Raw genomic sequence first — 16359 nt, forward strand, 5'->3', positions numbered from 1 at the left:
CGTCACAATTCTCACCTGGAAAAGGGCACTGGAGTAGGGCTATTCCACATGGGATACAGTCACAGCAGACACACAGCACTCACCAATATGAATTCTGGAAATATCAATTATATACATTAACAGAATATAAAGACCACCACTGCCATGTCTTCAGGCCTTGCCAGATTATGTCACAGGCATGTGTCTACTTGAACACTCACAAGTGCTGCAGCAGCCTGAGGAGCTACTTCTGCCTTTCCTCCAGATTTAAAGTGAAAGGAGTGACCACATACCGCTGCCTCATGATCAGCATCACTGCAGTGGTGTTGCAGGCCACAGGGTCAGACTTCTGCCCCCCTGCACCTGGCACCTACACCTGGCTGCTCACCTCAAACTGTACTTTTTCCCTACATCCTTTGTATCCAGTATAGTCTCCACTGCACTTTTTAATTGCATAAATACCTAGAACTTCTCCTTCAAAAGGATTAAACCAGTTTCCCATCAGCGCTCAAAATTCAGTTGCAGTATGAGAGTTTGTTATTGCCTGTAAGGAAGCCGAAGAAATAGGGACAAGGAAAAAAGATCAAACTGGTAACAGGAAAAGGGGGAAAAATCCCCTTATAACTATTACCACAACAGAGGAAAAAAAGGTGGGAAAAGTGAAAAAAAGCCACATGGAATATATGACCATGTAAGCATGGGTACTCTTGCAGAAAACCTAGTCAGCAATCCCAAGCTAGAGGAAATTTAAATGAGAGCCAGGTCCACAACAGCGATGGAATCTGAACACATACAAGGGGCTGCTCAGGTTGCAGGATGTGCTTAGCCTCGATCTCTTTGGATTTGCAAAGGAACTTTATTAGTTTTATTAATTTTTTTTTCTTAAATAATCAAGAGATTCGAGTGTATCCACATTACACGGTGAAGAAGATTAAGATTTTTTCTTTAATCAAAATATCCATATGCATGTGTTGTATCTTCCAAGGGGTAGGTGGATTCCCACTGCAGACTCCCGCTCCAGGGTGCGTTCTGCTGCAGGAATTCATGCACAAACCACTCCTACCACATTTCCATGACGGCAGGGTTCCAGCAAACACAAGTGAGAAGAAAACCCCTCAAATCACAGGAAAACCCCTTAAATCACAGCCCTCAGCAGGTTGCAGTTCTGGGGGAAAACAAGCCCATAAAGGGGCTCAGCAGCACATCCACAAACTCAAGAGAACTGGACTGCAGTCCCCATGCAGCGGTGTAACCCAGCAATGCTCTGTCCATCCCTCTAAGGGCAATGCAGCCCCAGCCCCATGGGCTGTGCTGGGGAGGGGGACTGAGAGCGGGAGGTCTGTGCTGGCATGGGACAGGCACAGCCTGGGCAGGGCACCAAGGACCACAGCCTCCTCTGGAAGCCCCTCTGTGCCCAGCTGGGCTGCAGGTCATGGGTGGCACTCTCCCATGTGCACAGCTGACCAGCCCAGACAAATACGGCTCCCAGCACTGGCTGCTTCTAAAAACACACTGATTTTAGAGCAAGACACCCTTCCTGTGTGCCTTTCCATCAGCTGGCCTGAGAGGCTCCTGGTGCCCACACTGCCGGGTGCTGGGCAGTGTCACGGGGGGCTGAGGCCACCCCTTGAGGGGTCACGGCCACAGCCACCGCGTGTGGCCTCCAGAGCAGCAGCCTGAGACAGCCAGACAAGCCACCACAAAGCTACCAGGGCATAAATCCCCGCTTTGGGGTTTTGGTGACGCTGAAGCTGCTACACAGATCACACCAGGGAGTCCTGCTGCCTTTTAAGAAATGCAGCGCACACCTCTACATATTAATGGTAATATGTCTAGGTATTAATAACAAAAAATATTTTGATTGTCAAAGAAATTTCCACCCAGAACTCTTTTTACTTCTGAAAGCAACTTTGTTTGAGGTTGATTCTACAACTTGGGTATCCAAGAAGCAGAGGGAAATGTCTCTTTACAGAGCTCTGCTCTGGCCTAGCAAAATGAAAAATTAATGGTAGTCATTTTTGTAGGAAAAAATAAGTTGCTGCTACAAATCACAAGACTCCAGAACAAAAACATACTGTATCATTCAAAGGTCACATTCAAAAGCAGCTGTCAGGGAAAAGAAGCAAAACACAACTCACTGTGTTTTGTTGTTATTTTAGAAATAAGCTTACACCTTTTCACCATTTAGAAATAAACTGAGGGATTTGAATAATACAACACAGAGAAAAGAAATACAGATGTGGTCAGATTTTTGAGTAGTTTCTGCCACACAATTAAGATAAATTTAAGTTCAATGTCTAGGAGAAGCCATTTCGAACACTGATAGTTCACAAAGGGCACTTCCTTTTTGATAGCAATAAAACAATACGTCAAATTTATCTGAGACTGCGATTTCCATTCTGACTCCATAAGCTGCAGTTACTGCCAGTAAATAAAAGATTCCTTCCTACATTATTTTCTAGGGAAGAGGCAAAAATTAAACGCTTTCAAAATAATTTTCTTTTCCATTTTAGGCATATTCTTATGTTTTCATTCACTAAATGTTCAAACACGCTTCTTTTTTTCTCTTTTTCGTTTTACAAGTGTTCTTTGGAGTGAGAAGCAGCCACACACAAACTTGCCAAGCCCAGAGTGCAGTCATACTCACACCCAGCCTACGAGAAAGGGGCCAGGCAGGCAAAAGATATAACAGAGAGAAGATAAATTGCTTTTTGTACCCCTTAGTGGCCGGATATCAATGTTGCAGTTTTGAAAGCTGACTTTCCAAAAAAAGAGAAAAGAAAAAAGAAAAAAGGAAAAAGGAAAAAGGAAAAAAAAAAAGAGATTAGGATTGCAGCTATTCATGGGAGAAGAAATATGTTAAAAGGAAGGTTTTAATGAAGAAATGGTTGAAAGACTTCCAACTACAGGAGATTAACGTTCTTATCATATAAACTCTTACTGCAAAGCGGAGAGAAGGAGTGGGAGGGGAGGACACTCCTCCAAAGACATGGAAACTCTGACACTGAAAATGAATTCTCTCCACTAGTGCACGGCGCTGTTTGTAATGATTCTTTCTGCACACTTTATTATGGACTCTTAAACGTTAAAAAAAGAAGAGTGCAGATTATACCAAAGACCTAGATTTGCTGAATTGCCCATTTTTGAAACACCCTGTGAAGAAGGTAGGCCCCTGTAAGCACAGCAACCAGCAGCATCATCAGGCAGTTTTTCTGACAGTCATGCCAGGAAAACCACCAGTGACAGGTGGGAACACACAGGTACCCAGTCCTGCCTTTTGGAAGGGAAACCAGGACTTTTATAGAAATACAGCCAAAAATATGCTGTGGCTTAGTGTGGCATTAGACAAGCAAAACCAAAAACTGAAAGGCACATAAAACCATAGGGAAGCAGGGCAGAGAGGGGAGGGAAGAATCCCATCTATGTATGGAACACTGGTCCTCGTGGATCAGCCACAAACCTGTAGGATGGCAGCTGAGGACCAAAAGGTAAACCTTGATTTGCCACCAGAACCCAGAGCTGATGTCCCACAGCCAAACAACATTTCTTTCCTTCACAACAGATACCAGTAACTGGATCTGGAGAGCGGCATAGGGGAAAGTCTGTGCACTACAGGTATCAGGACAGCATTATTTGTTTACAGGGAATATTAAAATAATAAGGTTGTTAGACAAGAGCAGGTTAGGCAAGTGAGGTGTAGGAGAGTGAACACAATAAGGAGATATGCTCAATTCCTTTGCTTAAGGGGCTGTTTTTGATGCAAAGGAAGCTCAGCATCTCCATTCAGGGACTCAGATGTGAAAACAGACTCATCAAATGACTGACACAACCGGCTGTTCTCACGGTCAGAGGACTTTTCACGTTTCAGTTCCCTTTTCCACGGGAAGCAAACTGGACACTAGACACACCACAACACTGTCACGACTGTCCAACATACAGTCACAGGCAGCTTCAGGGAAGAAGGGAAAGGCAAGGCTTCCTGAATTCTTACACACTATGACCATCCCTACTGATATTGCAGGCCCTAAAACTATAATTTATACACAGTGTTGTCGCCAAAACACTTATCTCATTCTCTAGTAACCCGAAAGCAGAACTGTGCATGTCTCAAAATATTTTAAACGCATGAGCAGAGAACATCTCTGAGAGGATAATTTGCCAATATACACATTTAAAAAATACATTTCATTGAACTGAAAATTTTTATATTCATGTTTCAGCAGAGTCATTTATAGAACTGCAAAACCCCAGAATGGTTTTGGTTCCAAGAGGCTTTAAAGATCACCTTGTTCCAACCCCCTGCCATGGGCAAGGACACCTTCTCTTAGGCATGTTACAACATTATTGTCTATAGGATGAGAGAAACAAGCTCAGTAAACAAATTACAGTTACTGTACATTAGGAACATTTATGGCTTCTCTTCCCTACAACTATTTTGATGCTGTTTTGGTTTTTCATTACACACACACATACCTACAACAGAATTTATTCTAAGCCTATGCATGGGGATCACAGCATATATTAGAAAAGGAGCGGCTGAACCAAAGTTTCATGCACCACAGCTATTTGAGCGGCATCCAACAGAATCTGGAGAGGTTTTGAGAAGGTTCTGGCCTACCATTGAGAACAAAACCAGAGTAGGAGAAGAGCAGGCATATTTATGACCTCGCATGACTGTGTCTGACTTCCCACTAAAACACCTCAAAAACTGTTCATATTGCTTATACTCTATGATACAATTTTAGTTCTGAACAGTGTGACCCATTCATAGAGTGCAGGAAATTCTACCACTGTTGTGTGCTCTGTATGTGGCTTGCTTATTGCCAACATTCACTATGAACCAGAAACATTGCAATATTTGTCACAAAAACAGGACATAACTTAGCAAAAAGCTACTCTCCCCTGGTACCAAACTCCCATCTGACTTTTAACAGCCCCCTCAGTCAGCACTGGCGCAAGACAATTCTTAGAAACTTTTAAAAGATTTGTAAGGAGGAAAAAATGACATGCATTCCAAACATGGTGTGCTTATTAGGGCCTACGACACAGTGACAGAGTGCTTTAAAATCTGTGTAGCCACAAAATGTGCTAAGCTAGGCAAAACCACACACAACTCCAGCAGAAGGTTATCCAACATTTATGGTCCTGAAATACACGTTTCACCAAAGAAGAAGGCAAAGCATATTCCTCAGCTCTTCCCTCTCACACATCACAAGAGCAGCATGTGAACAGCAGAAATTGTTTATAAGCACTGACAAAAAAACCTACACTGATGTCAGCCTGCTGATCGGTGTCACAGAATGCTCCATTCCATGCAAAACCTCCACACTTACACGTGCACCAAATAAAGTTATGGCATACAGAGTTTTTCAACTTCTTTCAAAGTATGGTCTATCTTACTTTATAAATAAATTTCTCTTTTTTATTTCTTTCTCCAGCCTCTGTCTGGGTCAGGGTTTCCCTTAACCTGGCAAGGAGGATGCTGCTCCCAGCAATGGCCTTTGTGCTCCAGAAAAGCAGTGAGCAAGAAAAAATCCTGGCTGATCACAGTGTATATTACACACAATGGTTATTGTAAACACTCGCCTAAACTCTGTCGCACTGACCACTTTTATGGACCTTCCATTCTGTAATGTGCAAAAAAGTTTTTCAAAACACCAAAATGTCAGACTTTAGTGGCTGGGGCTGGCTCTCTGAATTTAGTGCAGAATGGACATGAGAAGAGTCAGTCAACTTCTGATGAACAGCCCAAACTGTCAAGAGTACTGAGGGGGCAGCCAGATGCTCAGTTCAGGCAGGGGAAACACTCAGGTCTCTCCTCCACCCCTTGCCTCCTTCCTGTTACAGCTCACCCCTGTCCTGAGTTGAAAGATCACTGGTCTGGCACACAGCAACTTCTTATACGTTCCCAGAAACACACAATACATGGCAAGGTTGAAAAGTTCACAGTACAAATCACTCTGATATGACTTTTAAATTTCTACCAGGAAAAACGCCGTCTTTCCTTCCACATGTCATGCCGCTGAAATAAAGGTATTGAAATGGTACAAATAATGACCATTTCATTTACCACAGATTTGCATCCATTGCCATGCACTCATTTGCTTTCTGTTCATCTTTCAAGTACAGACATCAGCATCATTGCAAATTGTTGTCCCCATACAAGAACGAACAAGCCAATGAAAAGCACTAACCTCTGTGGACAGGAGTGCCACAGCCCTCAAGGTTCAGCATGATGTCTCCATCCCTGTCATCAACACCAGCTCCCAAGAGCATCCAGCTTTCGACATTATCACTGTCAGAGCTCAAGCTCTCCTCCTCCGAGCTGTTGTCTATGAACAACACGTCGTGGATGGCTTGAGGTCCAGCAGAACAGGTTGGGGTGGGTCTCCCTATGGTGCTGTTTCTCTGCCTTGGTGTGCCCTTACCAGATTCAGGGGGACACGGGGCATTACATCCAGCAGCTTTGGTGTGATTTGGTGTGGAAGGCACCGGGGGGATGTGCACTCCACCTTGAGCTGAAGAGCATCTCGACCGCCTTGCCTTGCTTTTGTAGATGCTGTCTTCATCTGGTGTATCGGACAGGATGATGACCTCAGGCTCATCTGGAAGCTGAATACCACCACCACTGAGTTCAGTGAGCTTCTCATCTTTATCCTGTTTCTCAGTTAGACCTGAACTTTGACTCATGGCTTCTCCAGCATCAGCTTCTTCATCCATTTCCAGTGTGCTGGTTTCACCAAGATCCTGGGAATAGTGGATCTGGCTGTAGAGATGAAACTCCACCTCACTATCCACACTCTGCTCACTGGATGATTCCTCGGGATAAAGTTCATCTTCATACACTTCAGTATTCTCGGGATCATCATACCCGGTAAACATTCTGGAAAGTGAAGACTCTGAGTCTACAAAAAAATCAAACCATTATATCAGAATGGTCACACGTCCAAAATAAACCTTCAAATGATACCTTTGGTCTTCTTGAAATTGCTCCGGTGAGTCATGGAGCTCTGAACACAGAACATAAAACTGAGCAGATCTAACAGCTACCTGTGTTCAAATGTGAAACAGCAAAAGCTATTTGCTTTAACCATAACTACTTCTTCAGTTCAACTCCTTTGGCTCCTGAAAGTGGCATTTACTGAGTTCTCCACTCCCACAGAAGGAAGGTCATCTGGATGCTCAAGGACCACACCCAGAATGCTGTGTGCACCTTGGGCTCTCCAGTCCTGGAACGAGTGCATCAAAGAGCCACTAAAACCATTAAGGGATTGGAACACCTGTTGCAGAAGGTCAAGCCAGGACTGCTACTGCGCCGGAAGAGAAAGCTCAGAAGGATTTATTCATGCTCACAAGGACCTGGGGCATGGGGAGTGAACAAGGCAGAACCACTGCAGTACTGCCCAGCAAGAACTTGAAAGGGAATGGACACAAAATATGAAAATACATGGAATTCCACTTAGATGTAACTCTGTTGCCCAGAAAGGCTGTGGAGCCTCCACTCTTGAGGATCTTCAAACCTCAGCTAGGCACAATCCTGAGCAAGAGGCTCCAGGTGACTCAGCTTTAAGTCAGGGCTGAAATTGTTGGAGGCTCTTCCCAGCTCGGCTACCCTGTGATCCCAGCCCAAGGATGAGTGCGTTCGGAGCTCACAGCCTGCTCCCTTGCAAGACAGGTAATACAGGGACGCTCTAAAGTCACCCTGCCTCCCTGAAAAACTACCTTACCTTGTGCTCATGACCACATGATGCATGGAGTATAGGAAATCGAACACTTCCTCTAAAAGTCTGTCTGTATTTCTGCATTACAGTTACTCCCATGAAAGTCATCCAGCTTTTTCTAGACATAGAAACTGCCAGATGGAGTTCAGCTTTTTGGCTGGGTAAAAAGAGTTGCATGGTACTGTTCAAATCCACTTAGTTGCACACACACACAAAAATTCAGATTTATGAGCTTTGTACAGAAGTAACTTGTATGATGACAGTATTTAAAGAACCCAAAGGTTCCTATTATGAAAGCTTCCCTCTCTTACCCAGGTTTCTAAGTAAACATAACACCTAATATGACCAATATATGAAAGAACAAGGCGGTAGTAGACACAATAAATCTACTTTACACCATTACCTAGCTTTAGATGCTGAAGAAAGGAAGAAAAAGTAAAACAATGGTGCCTGAATGGCTGTAGTTAGAAAAACATCTGACAAACCAAATGAAGGCCCCAAACTTCAACATTTTTGTCAGCTTCACATGGGGTCCCTGTTTCAAACAGGTTGCAACCTGTTCCTATCCACACAGCAAGAACAGAGCTCCAATCAAGCACATCCACAATACTAACACATGGTTATGAGGTGTGATAAGAGACCTTCCGTAATGCAGGAAAGTAACAAATCCTCCTGAAGATGCTGTGTTTTTAGTGATACTCCAAAAGCCAACTGAATCCAAGTACTCCTTGCTCCCCTTTTATCACCCAGTGGATAAAGTCACACACAGTAAGCAGTGACCACTGCTAAGAACTTGCAGCTGAACAACAACTTCCTCCCTCAAGCATCCAGGGAGCTGACTCATGGACACTTCACAGTCCAGGCAACAGCATAAACAGGCGGCAAGCACAACACTCACTTTGATCCATCCTTCACAGGTCAAACAACAGCTCCTCCTCCTCTCAGGTCCACACGTGAGTGGGATAATGAAGGGCTCTTCCTCTTGCTCAGCATGCACACCAGGCCACTGGGAAACAAGAAACATCCAACATCAGCACCACATCATCTGAAGCCTTGCTGCTCACCATTCTCACACTCAGTCCAGAGCCATTTCCTTTCCTCTTCAGGAAAGAGAAACAGCCATGTCAGGTATCTGACATCAAAGCAGACACAAACACAGCCTTAAGGAAAGGGAAGAGGAGCTCAACAAAGCCTTGCTGTTTTTCAGATTGTCAAGCTGAAGCAGTCTCTCACTGAGTTAATATGGGTAACTCAGAGAAAGACCTGAATGTACTTCAGATTTCCTTTTGCCAGTGAGAAATTTAGATTATGGGCAAACATCCTTTCCATAGAATCATGGAAGGGTTTTGGCTGGAAAAGACACCTAGGGTCACTGTTCTCTCAGCTGTGTTCACCTTTAAGTGCTACACCTATCTCACTTCCAGCTGGACTATCATAAAGACACTGCTCACATCTGAGTGTGAACAACACACAAAAAAATATTAGTCCTGCAAAGACTACTTGATTTGATAGGCTGCAGGGAGCAACAACATACTGACACATTCTACTTTGGAACTAGATTGCCTTGCTTTCAAAAAAAACACCCAAACTTCAAACCCCTGGCAACAGTAGAACCCCACCCCTTTATCAAGAGGAATCCCACTCCTACCTGAACCCAGAGCACAACCTTCCTCAAAAGAACCTGACTGCCTCCCAGGGAGCCCCTAAGTAAGGACAGTTCAAGTAAAGGGCTAGCAATGTTAATATTAAAAAATCACAGACATCTGAGTTCCTTCTAACCACTTCCAAAAAAAACCTGCTACTGGCTGTGGCTAGCAATGACAGGGATAATTTTCAAACACTGCTTGCCAGCATTTTTCATCTGGCCCATTATAAACCTGACATCCCACATGTGATGAAGCAGCAGGAGTGGCAGCAGCACCAGGCAGTCAAAAGGGAGGTGCCACTGGCAACTCAAAGCAGGGAGGAAGAGCAAGGCCGACAAACAAGAAATAACAAACAAGTTAATCAGGATACCTCAGCCAAAATCCTGAAGGGGGTTTGGGGTGCTAAGGTCTCACCCATCTGCAGAAGAGACTTTGAAGTAAGAAGCTGAGGGCAGCCCTTCCCATGTCATTCCTGTTCACCTACCTCAACTCTCCCTACCAACCCCTCCTTTCCACTGCTTAACTCCAGCATTTCTGCTGCTCTTGCTTTCTCAACTTCTAACAGCTTCCAGAGCTCATCGTGCTTAACTTCAAATACTGAGATTTCTTGAAAATTTCAAATGAAAACTAAAACATGGAGATTACTTCTTCCATTGCATGTGACTTTTCAGACAAGTGTACTGTTCCCATCACAAATTCACGAATCCAAATATTTCCTTAAGTATCTCATTCTCTGCTTGATCTCCACAGACAAATTCTAACCCTTTTTGATAATGGCTGCACTGAAAATTGAGATGCAAACATGCTCTCTGCTGCCTTGGAAGACAAAATACAACCCTACTGTCAGGCTGTTACACACAGAAACAGCAAAATGAAAAAGAAAGCTCTTTCAAGAAAATTACCTTACTATCCAACAGAACCGGGGATTTGATGCTGGGGCAGTAGGAGCCAGACTTTTTGTCAGCTTTAAATTTAGTTGTATTTGTGATACATAAACTGCCTGGTGCTTCAGACTGCTGAGACACAGACACTGCAAGGGCACAGTATGAAACTGACAAAGAACTTGAATGTTCCAGAGCACGTGAATGAGACCTTTCACTACAGCTGCTGTAGCTGCTTTTGCACCCTGCATTGCCTGGATTCCATGAGAAAATTATCATTATGAAGCTCATGACTGAAATGAAAATCACAACTGATAAGATATGAAAATGTCAAACCTAAATGTATTTATAAAACCTACCCAAAGATATAGTTATTAACAGAAGCCAGTGTCAGAAGACTGCTTGTCCTCCCCTGCTCTGTTTCTGTACCCACTGTGATTCCAGCTGTGCTTCACAGAGGCAACCACGTGGTTCTCAGAGCAGGTGAGAAAGGCACAACCCTCATCTGTGCCCAGGTGAGACTGCAGCTGTCAGTCACCTGTGGCTGCCCCATGTGGAGGGGAGAAGCCCTTACAGAGGAACATGGAAAAGTGTCAGGAGTTGGGTTGGGAGTAGCCTCTGCCCTCATTTTCCATGATCTAACAGTGATTTTGGCTAAATACTGAGATGCACATCCTATCCTTGTCCCATTGGCTCTTTGAGGCGATACAACTGTTCTGGATTTTCTTTAAGTGAAGCTTAAAGAGAGAAGCAAAGCTTTGGAGAAGAGGTCAGCATTTTTCTAGTGGCAGCTGTACCTTCAAGATGTCACAGGAATACCTCTCTTCCACACCCGAATCCTGGAAAATAACAAAACATTTCACGCTTACTTCAAGACTTTCAGTAGATTTTTTTTCCTTCCCACAACCATTTTACAAATCGTGTTTAAGAGCGACATGCTTTTCCTTGGATCCTAGGGCTGGATGCGGTCTGGTGAGGGGGAACAAATCAGAAATGGGGATGCCGGGGAAGGGGAGGGACATCCTGGGGGAAAGGGACGCACGCCCCGAGCACCGGTGGCGGCCGACGGAGCACGCGGAGTGCGGGTCCGGGCACACGCAGAGCCCTCCTCCGGAACTCCAGGGCCGCTGGGGACCGGGACTTGTTCCCGGGGCTGCCGGAGAGACCGGGACACGGCGGAGCCGGAACCTGGGCCAGGATCACGGACACCGGGCCCGGACCGCGGGGCGATCCCGGTAGCGCAGCCGCGACTGGTGCGGAGAAGCCGCCACGAGACGGGACGGGACGGGGCGGAACCGGGGCCGGGGCCTTGGGGAGTGGGGCCCGCCGTGCAGGGCAGGATCTCGGTCGGGCCGGGAGATGCCGGAGCCGGGTAGGGCCAAGTGCCGGTAGTCACGGACTGTACTCACTCAGTGCCGATACCGGAACTCAGCCGGTATCAGTACTCGGTACGGGGACTGACTGTGTGGCTGACTGGTTGACTCACTCGCTCACCCACGGACACTGCTCAGCGCCAGGAGCCCCTCAGTGCCGGTGTTCCGTTCCGGCCGCGCCGGGACCCGCCGAGCAGGAAGTGGCCGTGGCCTGGCCCCGCCGCGCGGCCACGTGCTTCCGGCCCCGCCCTGCGCCCCACCGCCCTGGCCCCGCCCCGCTCGGGGCCCCGCCCCTCGCGCGGCTCCTGCCGCCCTGGGCCCGCCCACGGCCACGCCCCCGGGGCCGCGCGCGGGTCGGGGGCGCGGCCTTGGGGAGAATTTACCGAAAGTCGCGTGCGCGGGGGGCGGGCTTTCCAGCGCCCCTCAGGCCGCGGGGTGTGGTGTGCGCCCGGCCCGGTGGCAAAGTCCTGTCGGAGGATCGCGTCTCCATGAGAGGACATGGGCACGGCGGGTGGCGTGATCCGAGAAGAGACGGGGTGGGAAAGGATCTTAAAGTTCACCCAGTCCCACCCCGAGGCATGGACAGGGACAGCTGCCACTAGACCGGGTTGCTTCCAGCCCAGTGCAACCTGGCCTGCAACATTTCCGGGTGTGGGGCAGCCACAGCTCCTCTGGGCAACCTGTGGCAGGGCCTCCCCACCCTCGTGGGCAGGACTTTCTTCCTAATATCCTATCTCTTGTTCTGCCGCTCCAACTCCTGTCTTAAGTCCCTCTACAGTTCTCTTGGAGCCCCTGTGGACATTGGAAGGGGCTCTAAAGTCTCTCCAGAGCCGCCTTTTGTCCAGGTGGACATCTGCAGCTTTCCCAGTCCATCTCCACAGCAGAAATGCTGCAGCCCTGAGAGTGTCACATGTGCCTGGAGGTACAGGTATGTACCTGTGCGCTTACAGCGCACCACAAGGGTCCTGCCACCCTTGCTGGACCATTCTGTCAGCAGCCGTGCCTGCCCCGTGTCCCCAGCAGTGCTTTGCAGACAAATCTGCGCCCAGCCCTACTGTCTCTCACCAGTGAACTTGAAAAAATCCCAGCCGTCTCCAGTATTCACCCCACGCTTCCTGGCCCGCTTGCCGACCAGCACGGCCTTGCAGTTGGTTCTGATTGCCCTTGCTGGTGTGTGCCTGTTTATCAGGGACACGCCACCTCCCTCTGCTGCTGCGCCTCCACGCACGGATCCTCTGGCCAGGGGTCCAGCTCCTCAGGCGAGCTCTGGGACCTCCACACACAAAGATGTGCATGGAGAGGAGCCCTCACCCTCATGAACAGACGTCCTGTTCAGTACTGCCAAATGGAGTCATGCAGGGGTGTGTGTGGTGTGCTTCTACTTTTGTGAGCGTAGCAGGTGGGGTGACCTGTAGCATGTAGCAGCAAGGAGTCAGACAGAGCCTCGAGGGGAGGGAGAGGCACACGGGGATGAGTGAGAAGATGCAGGGGGTTGAGGGAGATTACAGCTGTGTCCGCTGCTGCAGGGACAGTGGTGTGCCTGGTTGCCCTGCAGCCACAGAGCTGCCCCTCCATGCTGCCCCACTCCACTGTGGCCAGCAGGGCTGCCTGTGCAGACAGACAGACATGCACTGTCACATCCACTGAGCCCAGAGCTTTCATTTTCCATCTCATTTTTTTTAGACCTTTCAGACTTTGGGGGTTTCCTTAATGCAGTGTAAGTACTCTATTTTCAACATTACTGGTGTGTAAGACCTGTGATTTGCCTCTGCAAGCACTAGGTATGTGTTGGCTGAAAAACTGCTTCTTGAAAAGCTGGATAACGTGTTTCTCTGATCCTCCTGGCTCTTGGTCTGGGAAGAAGAGAACCAAACCAACCAACCAAGTTAGGAAGGTTTTATCTTCTGGCAGAGAGTGAGTGGAACCTGACGTAGCTGTGATGCCCAGTACTGGCCTCAGGTACTTTGCTCTGATCTTATCATGGCACCTTTCAAAACAAAAATATTTTTAATGCTTCTGTATGTTATGCAACCTACTCAGATATACCAGATAATTAATTGCTGTAAAACATACACTGTTAAGATTATTAAAAGGTGAATGCAGAATGTTATGCAACTGTCAGGACCCTGAGGATAACCCCTGGAACCATGCCTGTGTCTGACCTCAGTCTACCAAATTACTGACCCTGACCCCTCCCTGCAGGCTGCCATCCTGCCACAGCCAGGCAGGTGCCTGGGCGTGGGATTGCCCTCTCCTGGCTGGGTGGTGGAGTGGGCAGTGTCTCTGCCCCATCAGCCCCCACTGCACTGCCACTGAAATAGTGCAAAACACACGTTTGGAGAAAGACCTCAGGTCAGGTAGGTTTTCCCCAGAGCATTTCCAGGAAATAAAATTCTCTATTTACAGACACGGCAGGAGAAAGATAGAGCATTTGGATTTAGCACTGACTATGATGGCATTTTATGCTTGCAAGAAGCCATTCTTTCTGAATTTGCCCCTGAAAGGAAGTTATTTTGGGTGGCATCATAGTAAAAAGTCAGCAACTGCCTCTGAGCCATCCATTGCCTGTCACCTGTCCTAAGGGATTCTCTCCCACCTTGCCTCAGGGCCACCACAGCTCAGGGGACATCATTCACCCTGGATGGGAGTGGCGCAGCTCCAGTCTGGCCTTGCTGCAGGGCACTTCGTGGCTGGGAGACGAGCAGGTGTCACTCCCTTGGTGTGGGAAATGGACATTATTGGGAGAAAAATAGAACTAGAAACAGGTTTCAAATTATGGCCTTACAAATAGACTAGATACTTTGGAGAAATAGAATTATGAAAGAGGTATTGTAGTAGGATCCACAAAGAGTAATTTTAGATGATTAAGGCATTAGCAGCATTGTGTAGCAAAGACTGATAGGCCAAGAAACGCTTATAATGTATTATAATTAAGAAATAGTTTGGCTTCTGATTGTGATGGCATGAATTACAACATCTGTACTGTCTCACCCTTCACATGAGACTGAAAATGGAATAAAAGTTTTTAAAACGCCTCTCAGTTGCCCCATCTCTAGGTCAGATAGAAAGGTATGGTCCGACACCTTGGCACCCCATCACAGGTGCTGAGCAACAATCCCCGGTGGTTCTTGGTTTAGCTGAGGGGCTTCACTCCCTGCCCGGGGAACGTCCCCTCTTCCTCCACAGTTCTCAGAGTTCCGAGCTGCTCGGGCTGGCAGGAGGCGTCTTCCTGCAGCCCAGAAACGGGCCGCAGGGCTGCAGGGAACAGCCGGCTCCAGAGCCACTTTCTTTGCTGCCGACCCGACACCGTGTGCTGGGAGCTGGGAGTCTCTTGCCAGTCCAGGCTGCGAGGCTGGGCACCGGCACCCTCGGCGCCGGATTCCGGACAGCGGGTTCCCCCGGGAAGGGGCCCGGGGGTGTTGTGACCTTTGCGATTTGCTCAGACCCGCCAGAAGCTCTGTCGGTGCAGGGAAAGGAGCGCCCATCCTCTGAGCCCGTCCCCCGCGGAGCCCGTGCTCCCGCCGCCTGCCTGCCCTGCGCAGGGATGCACAAAAACAGCGGGAAGGAACGGGTCCGCCTGCGGAGAAACCCGTGCGGGGACAGGTGGCTTTGCGGCAGCCTCAAATACCTGGGGACAGAGCTGTGTCTCCTGCAGGCTTCCAGATTGCGGGAGACGGGTGGAGACCGTCGTTCTTTCTGCCAAAACCTGCATGTGGCTCAAAAAAGAAAAAGGAAGGAAGAGGGACGTTTCCCCGGGATGTAACCCGTCAGTTCGCGGCCCAGGTACCGGCAGGTGGCACCCCAGAATGCGCGGCCTTTCTGCTAGCCTGATGCTGCTCACCGGGTATCGATCTTCAGCCTCCGCTCGGCTCCCAGCATCAGGGGATCCTCTGTGGCTCTGACGCTGGGGCCAAGAGCCATCAGAAAGGACCCCGAAATTGTGTTTCCCGTTTCATTATTTCCAAAGTGTGTTTCTAAACGTTGAGGGAAACACCACGAAAGTTCTGAGGGTAACAGCACAAAAGCCACCCAGAACATGCCTCAGCAGTATTACACATTAATAAAGTCTCTGTGTCAGGGTGCTGGCTGCTGTTCCTCTAACTTTGCTAGACACCAGCTCTGTGAGATGAAAGGGCTTATGAGAGATGCAGCTTCACCTGGCATTCCTAGAATTCACAGCTGCAAGGTGACACCCTGTCCAAGAGCGTTGCTGAGGAAAATCTTAGGACACTTGGTGGTGGTGGAAACATTTGGGTGATGTTTCTTCCACTGTGGAGCAACACGAGGATGTGACTGAAAAATGCAAGCAGGCAAGGAGGTTAATTAAATTTATTTGGGCAACAATCTTCTATTTAAGAGCCTAATTTTGCAGGGTTTTTTTTTTTTTTTTTTACCTGGACTTGTTGAATCAAGTGGGCTGTACTTCTGGTCACCTGTGCCCAGGGGAGTTGTCTTTGACTTGCATAGACTGTTTCCTGAAACCAATCGTATTCTTTTCATCTGGAAGCTGCAGCTGATGGGAGTTTTTTCGTGTTGTGTGTGTGAGCATGTGAACTCCATTTTCGTCTATCCTGATCTAGTAAAAGTGGTCAACTCTGAGGTGGTGAACCACTCATCCCCCTTGAAGCTCAGAGATGGACCTGCCCCATTCTACCAGGCAGGAGCAGGCAGCATTCTCTGCACTGGCCTCATATGGAACAACTGCTGGAGAGGTGGCAGCTATAGGAGGATTGAAACAGTTCAGGAAATGCTGGGCAAG

The 16359-nt window shown here is 47.9% G+C and overlaps 2 protein-coding genes across 4 annotated transcripts in view; both read right to left on the reverse strand.

Moving 5' to 3' along the window:
- ZCCHC7 (zinc finger CCHC-type containing 7) overlaps positions 1–11833 on the reverse strand; it is an 86868-nt gene extending 75035 nt beyond the window's left edge. The window contains exons 1-4 of one of the 3 annotated variants that reach the window (XM_040090122.2): positions 11714–11819; positions 11025–11066; positions 8599–8706; positions 6174–6884 (exon numbers count right to left, since the gene is read on the reverse strand). In XM_040090122.2, coding sequence (XP_039946056.1) covers positions 6174–6884; positions 8599–8608 — 721 coding nt within the window. In that variant the 5' untranslated portion in view covers positions 8609–8706; positions 11025–11066; positions 11714–11819. Of the gene's footprint in view, positions 1–6173; positions 6885–8598; positions 8707–11024; positions 11067–11636 lie in introns of all 3 variants that reach the window. The other 2 variants (XM_040090121.2, XM_040090123.2) reach the window with 2 other exon arrangements.
- A 2308-nt stretch (positions 11834–14141) lies between these two features.
- LOC120765674 (uncharacterized) lies at positions 14142–16091 on the reverse strand. The gene is made up of 4 exons (XM_040090762.2): positions 15995–16091; positions 15442–15893; positions 15229–15306; positions 14142–15134 (listed from the first exon to the last, which is right to left on the reverse strand). Exons 2-4 carry the CDS (start codon positions 15636–15638, stop codon positions 14696–14698), a joined length of 714 nt encoding a protein of 237 aa, XP_039946696.1. The 5' UTR covers positions 15639–15893; positions 15995–16091; the 3' UTR covers positions 14142–14695.
- Between the last annotated feature and the right edge of the window lie 268 nt (positions 16092–16359).

Source organism: Hirundo rustica, chromosome Z (genome assembly GCF_015227805.2).
Source record: "Hirundo rustica isolate bHirRus1 chromosome Z, bHirRus1.pri.v3, whole genome shotgun sequence".
Classification (NCBI taxonomy): domain Eukaryota; kingdom Metazoa; phylum Chordata; class Aves; order Passeriformes; family Hirundinidae; genus Hirundo; species Hirundo rustica.